Raw genomic sequence first — 7,446 nt, forward strand, 5'->3', positions numbered from 1 at the left:
CAATTCACCCAATGAAACATGCACCTCATATAAAACCATTGAAACCTATAAAACATGTGAAAGGACTCAAGAATCATTTTTTAGTTCGAAGCCAAGGCTCTATAATACAAGTAATGCATTTGATTCCTCAATTCAATATAACTAATCAACCTCTTTATAGTGTAGAGCCAAAGCTTTATAGTATAAATTGTTCATTCAATATTGTACTGCTTCGATGGAAATAGGTTTGTATTTCATTTTTTTAGTATTCTTAAGGTGGTCAAATTCCTTCAAGCATTACCCTAAGATTTTTATCACCTAATCAAGTTTACATATCACTAATAACAATGGTACACAAGTGTAAAGCAATAAGAACTAAGAGAAACATACAAGGTCAAGCAATTTACAAGGTAAATATCACAGGCAATAGTGTAGAGTGATTTTCAAAAAAAATAAGTCATCCTATGTTTATCATCCACATAAATATATATCCATTTAAATGCATAGCAAGAGGCAAATAATCAACTGTATAATAAGAAACAAATATCCAATTATATAGCAAGAAACAAGCACAATGGGTTATTAAATAAATTTTCATTCTTTTAATTACCTCAACAACACATATTTATCTTTAACTCTAGTTTTATGATGCAATATCTTCTTTTGAAAATTTTCTCTTTGAAAATAGAATATTTAAATCTTATAATTATGTTTGATCAATTTAATCATGCACAAGAAAAGTATCAAATAGAATTAAGTAGGAAACACCCACTTGAACAAAGACTCGAATTTGCACTAGCTCACCCAAAAAACTCTAACTCCTCCAGTTGGTGGATCACAAAGATTTTCATAAATCTATTTCCCCACACAGCTTAGCAAAAGATTAGAAGATGACAACAAAAACTACTCCAATTGAACAAATAAGTTCTAAATTTGAGTTTCAAAGGAAAAAAAGACAAAGATAAGATTAAAAAAAAGTATCCCGCCATCAACAAAGCAAGGAGAGAAGAGGGGGCTTGCTATTTCCTTTTCTCTTGACTGGAATAGGTGTGACACCAAGCAGGGTCATCAGACACCAAAGGAAATAATAATGATGGCGCAGTGTGTGACAATATCATTTTAGTGGCTATCATGACACTACAATGGCGGCGGTGGCACTGTGGTGGCGACAGCGACACTGAAGTGACAACAACACCGTTGTAGTGGCTGCAATGGCATTGTGGTGGCAGCAAAGGTATTTTGGCAGCAACAGCATTGTGGTGGTTGCAAAGGAGGCAACAACAATTGCGGCAACCGCCACCCAATGTTGATGTTACAATGATGATGGCGACCTGGAGTAGGCATGCAGAGAAGATGATGGTGTGTGCAACAACAGAGGAACAAGAACAAGAGGGAGAGAAAGAGGAGTGGCAATGTCGCGTGTGTGTCATGGAGAATCAACAAGAGTTAGGGCTTGAGTTGGGAAAAGTGGGGTTAATTATAACACCTTGTTTCATTCAAATAAATATAATAAAACAACTTTTACTATGGAGATTCCATCTACCCCAAGAGAAAGTTGGTTGATGCATGCAACCCTCATATTAGTAATTGATTAGCACACTGATCTATCTAGTGTTCCCTCTTGAGCTGCAAGGCTAACTAACTACTAAAATTTATTCAAATGAAATCAGTAGACACATGTTCTTCAATAACACACCTTAAGTCTAGCATGCTCTTCAAAACAATACAAATGTGATTCCAATGAGTTGGAATAAGTCAAATACTACATTCCGCTAGAATTTATCAAGCACCTGACAATCAACAGATTTTCCTAAAACTAGTTGTTTAGTTGAATCACTGGGATCTTGACTGTTTTAGAATAAGTCAGAAACTGATTCAAAGTACCAAAGGAAAGAAAAAACAGTAAAATACAAAAGTAAAAAAAAGTTCACTTGTATAATATACTTCAATCGCATATCCTGTACAATTTTTCACATACCTATGATTGCACCATAATGCATATTGGCATAAGGTTCTTCCCCGGTGAGAATTTCCCACATGACAATGCCAAAGGAGAAAACATCTACCTGCAGCCATCAACAGATTTGATACTAAGGATAGGCAGAAATGTGAGTGAGCAAATTCTAGGCATATGCATCTCTGGGTAGTCTGAAACTCTTTGATTTAGAAGAGCAATCTGACAACCCACACACGTCAAACAAAAAAAAAGAATCGTATTGATCGTATTACATCTAAAGATGAAAATTAGTTAATACCAAAGAAAGAGAAATTTTCTACATTTTGAAGCTGAAGAAAAATTTACATTGTTGAGTGAGGTGTATTTCAAGGTCAGCTCCAAGCAATCTAAGTGTAGAAGATGGCATTTTCTATTCATGATAGAAACTGAATGAAGAAACAAAAACATGGTTACCTTCTCAGACACCTTATTGCTGCTTCCATTTAATAATTCTGGTGCCATCCATGGTAGTGTGCCTCTAACACCACCAGAGACTAGAGTATTTCGCTTAATTTTTGACAAACCAAAATCACCAACCTGGATAACATGAATTACAAAGTGAGCCAACATTTGAAAAATCATCAGCATGATCAATTTCCTGTCCATGCAAGGTAAACTTCTCCATGTCCCAGCAAATGGACAGCATAACCAAATAATGATAGAGAATAATATTAAAGATTAGGGAGCATACCTTACAAATTGGACGTGATTGATCTTTAAGATTTACAAGTAAGTTATCACATTTCAAATCAAAATGAACAATGTTTTTCGAATGCAAATATTCCATTCCAAAAGCAGCATCCATTGCTATGATAAGTCTTTTACGTCGATCAAGATACCTGTACGTTAATGCACCCCAAAAAGGCAAAATGATAACTGATATGATACAAAAGGATCCATCAATAAGGAAAAGATCAAAATATCTTACTTGTCCTTTCGTAATAAAACATGTCGAAGAGAACCATTAACCATGAATTCTGTTACAGTTGCCATGGTTCCACCTGGCCCATCTTTTACAACACCATAGAAGGCAACCACATTGGGATGATGAAGTTGGGAAAGAATCTCAGCTTCCCGCCAGAACTCCTTGGTCTGAGAGCAATCACTTATTAGTGTAGCCAAAAATATCCAGTTCTATGTTTCTCTTGATTGGTTGGTTGGTTATTTAAGTATATTGTCAGTCAGCAAAAATAAAATTGGCTTACCAATCTCTCCTGCTCAGATGATCGACCAGTAAAGCAGCTCTTCTTTATTCGCTTTATAGCAACATCAGTACCCCTCCATTTTCCATGGTAAACAGTGCCATAAGTGCCAGAACCTAGTTCACGTAACTCTTCAAGATCCTCATTTTTAATTATCTGATAATGCGAAACTTTTAGAATTATATTTTGAAATGGTCAACAGAAATGGAAATTGATAAGAGTGCAACAAAAGGTGGTTCCTAACTACATGAGCAGAAAGAGACAACTAAAGACTCGAATAGTCTTGAACCAATTCATTTATTCCAAGTTGATTTCATCAACTCTGACCATAAACTTGCTCACGTCTGCAATACAACCTTCTTCAAAAGCCAAAATTAAGCAGTAGAACATAATATTACCCTATATTGAACCTGGTCGCCTTGGTTATAGCAAGACCACTTTGGCATATGGTTACAAAGACAAATAGTATCTATTTTCGAAAAAAATAGCAGTAAGACAAGAATACTACCTGCACATTACTAAGGTCCAAATCACAAGCCGAAACATCAAAATCTGGCTCAGCATTCTCACCACCATCATATCTTAATTCCTAAGATCAAAGAATAGAAACAAAAAAGAATTATTATACCTATAGCTTGCATAAAAGAGTCTGGACAGAGAAAATAAAAACAAATCTAAGGAATTTATTGTTCACCATACAAAATGGATACCTCATTTTCCGAAATACAAGTTCTTAATGTCTCTCCAAACTTTGTAAAAGGATTCTCCACCTGCAAACCTTCACCTTTGTGCAAAATGTTGATATCCTCTATCATTGCACTGGATGATTCTTGCATTTCCTCAATAAATTCAATTTGTGCATTGATCTGACCAAAATCAACTTTCTTATTATCCAATTGGGTAATTTGGGATTGGTAACTAATATGATCTTGATCCATCAAAGAATAGTCTTTATGGTTGAATTCATTCTGAGCCAAATTTCTGAAGAAAGACCAATGTTGAGGGTCATGGTTTTGCATGTTCACAGTCTGTCCAACATCATATTTGTGAAGGGGATTTATATTTGACAAATCCTCTTTGGCCTTACTGAAGATATCAGAGAGAAGATTTGGAGGGAATCGATCATTTATATCGATAAGAATATCTTTCCTCTCAGGAGGTCCAGAAGATTCCTCCAGCGAGCGGCCTCCAATGGTGCTGTCAACATAAGAAAGAGATACAGCATGCTCACCAACATCAGCACTATGTGTGATCTTAGTATGTGTATCAGCCCAGGGATTCTCAGGAAGAACAGGAGCTTCCAGAGGTTTAATGGAAGATCCATCAACATGTGCACCTTTGATATCAACAATACTTGTGACCTTGTCTGTGTGTTTGCTCATATTAGAATCCTGTAAAATCCTTTCTTCCTGAACAGCAGGCTTATCAGAAACAGACTTTGAAGGTGCAATTTGAAACTCAGGTTTCTGAATCTTCCTCCCTTGTTGATCATGCATAGCCTGATTGGTTGAAGCACCCATATTCTGAGAAAACTTAACAACTTCTGATCCATGTGGAAGGGTGACTGTTTCCAATTTATTAGCTTGACTAGGTGAATTTACAACTGGTTTATTTTTTTCAGATTGCACGGAATCATCTTCGCTAGTTTCATTACTTTGGTGTGGTGGTTTCTGAGATAATAAAGACTTCTCAGATTGTGAGGCCAAGTCTCCCTCAATTATGTTATCAGCTCCTTCAGCAATGGATTCTTGAGCTGCCATCAAACATGCCTGATTTATTAGATATTGAGAACCCAGGGAATCATCAGATTTAGATAATCGATTAAGGAGCTCTAACTGTTCCCTAGAAAGTCTTTCAGATTGGTAACCTCGGAAAGGCCGTGAAGGTAGATTATTGAAGCTTACATCAGATGCATCAGCTTCATCATCCATATTACCTGGTGCCGAACTACCACGATTGTCGTGGTCATCTTCATTTAGGTCAGAACTGTGACCAGCATTCACAGAGTTCACTGATGATACCGGCGTAGTGGCTAATTGCTTCCCTATATTAGTTACAGGAAGTGTTAAATTCTCTTTCTCAGCAACAACATGCATACTTCCTGCATGGATATGATTCAAAACTGAAGCATCATGCTGCTGTATGGTTGAACTAGGTTCATGAATGTGGGAGCCAATATTCTCAATATCCATTTTTTTATAGGAGAAACTATCAGCTGCTGAACTCTGATCTCTCGTTGCAGCCTCTGGATCAAATGTACTTACACCAGAGTAATGATCTTGCGGCAAACCTTGATTGAAAGATTGTTGGTCTGGTTGAATAGAAATGCCATAATTTCTTGTATATTGATAATCAGAGGGCACAGATAGAAGCATGGAGGTTCTGTTATTTGAATTTCGGTATATATCAGGAGGATTGATGGGATTGTAAACATAGTGCTCACCTTCAACATAACTGTATCTATGGTTATCAAAACCATGTGAATGACTATGATAATCAGTAGAAGAGCTTTGCTGCAGTCCTGAAGCAAATGTAGTGGAAGATGCTACAGGGGCAATAACAAAACCAGATGACTGAGTCATACCAGTGTAAGCATTAGCTATTTCAGAGTCAACATTGAGATTAAGCAACTGGTCTAAATCACTTAGTGAAGTGTTTGCTATTCCATGCCCATATGAGGATTTTCCAGAACCAAAACCCATGCCATTGACTGCAGCAACAAACTGGATCTCAGAATCACCCTCCACAGAGCCTATGCTGAAGCATCCATTATCAGTATCATCTGAAGCAAATAGAAACATCCTGAGTTTTTGCGATCCCTGACCACCTTCAAGAAGACTATACTCATCAATCATATTTAGCAAATCTTCATCAGATGAAATGGATATCAGAGCATCCAAGTCTTCCCCTGGTAGTTGATACTTAATCATATGAGGTCGACTGTATATTTCCATTGTCTTTAGCACAAGCTCTTCCCACGAAGTATCCCTGCTTATTCGTAGAATACGTGTATCACCTCCAACATACCTCAGTTTCCCATCACTGGGTCTAGGTAAGATCTTACCACCATAACTGCATAGAAATTTCATCCTTTTCAATGAGATGTCAGAAGCTCCAGAAGAAGTATATCCAAGTGAAGCTGTTCGGCCACTTCCCTCACCAGATGATATTTGTATCATTGACCTTGATGATGCATAATGACCTCTATGTTCAGTATCAGCTAAATTTTTCTTCTCAATATCCTTTAGATGACGGTTATCTAAGGTTGAGGGCACTGAAGCATCCAAGGCAATTTCAGACCATGTTTGTGGTATGCTCGACACATTTTTAGTGTCCATGTAAACGGTAGTTATATTTTGATCTTTAGCTGCATTTTGAGCAGTCAATTTCTTGGATGTTGCTCGTTCTCTCATAAATTCAAGGGCAAACTCCTCACCTGTTTGAATTGAGTAATTCAGAACAGGCCTTGGAACACCTGATATGCTAACCTCTGGCAATCTAACATTAACATCATCAGAATTTGGTGGCGATTGTTTAGGTCTCTGGTTTGCAGATCCAACTCCTGTTCTGGCATCCATTTAATAGTGATGATGTATTCAAGAGCACACCCAATCAATCTAGTAATTTGATTTCATAGCTGGCTATTGAGTTGCAATTGAATGGGAAGAACCGCCAGACTAGACCACCATGTAACATGATTGAGCTTACGATTTTTCCATGCTTCCATTTTTGACCAAATGTAAAATCTCTTTGGAGGGATATCATTACAAGAGTTTAGAAGTTTAGAATACAAATGCTACTTACAAAGAGAATCCTGTGAATGGAGCACATTGACTAGTCAAATAGTTAATCCAGTGAACCAATTTAGTAGGAGAAAAAAATAATAAGCATAATTTTACATTCTATGTAAATGAAATCAGTAAGAAAGGTAGAATAAGAAAGATGATCTTTCAAGTCTAAAGGAAAAAAAAATCACATGCAACCAAAAACTGTTCACACTATAACAAACTTGTTTTCTTTACAAACTAACACAAAATGAAGACTCAAAATGTCAGATAAACCTGATTGAAGTTACTAGACACTAAGGGAAGGAAGCTAATTCCCATCATATATTACAAGCCTTACAATGATAAAGAAGATCATCCGTTGGAATAAAATAGAAATGGATTCTATATAAAATTCACAGTAGGATGATTGACTTGTCTAGAACAAAGGAATATGATTCCTTCAACTTTTGTTTTTCTTCTTTCTTCTTAGTGTGTATATAAA

At 36.6% G+C, this 7,446-nt stretch overlaps 1 protein-coding gene across 1 annotated transcript; it reads right to left on the bottom strand.

Moving 5' to 3' along the window:
• Positions 1 to 1,957: 1,957 nt before the first annotated feature.
• LOC141817861 (RAF-like serine/threonine-protein kinase 20) lies at positions 1,958 to 6,991 on the bottom strand (the record flags this gene model as incomplete). Its single annotated transcript, XM_074705485.1, is given in 7 exon segments — positions 1,958 to 2,045; positions 2,390 to 2,512; positions 2,667 to 2,814; positions 2,904 to 3,067; positions 3,181 to 3,333; positions 3,686 to 3,766; positions 3,888 to 6,991. Coding segments are annotated over 7 exon segments (3,625 nt in total), but the record flags the coding sequence as incomplete, so codon positions are not given.
• Positions 6,992 to 7,446: the final 455 nt, after the last annotated feature.

This window comes from Curcuma longa, unplaced genomic scaffold (genome assembly GCF_044706935.1).
Source record: "Curcuma longa cultivar G26 ecotype Majalengka, Jawa Barat unplaced genomic scaffold, ITB_CL_G26_1.1 contig_22265, whole genome shotgun sequence".
Classification (NCBI taxonomy): Eukaryota; Viridiplantae; Streptophyta; class Magnoliopsida; order Zingiberales; family Zingiberaceae; genus Curcuma; species Curcuma longa.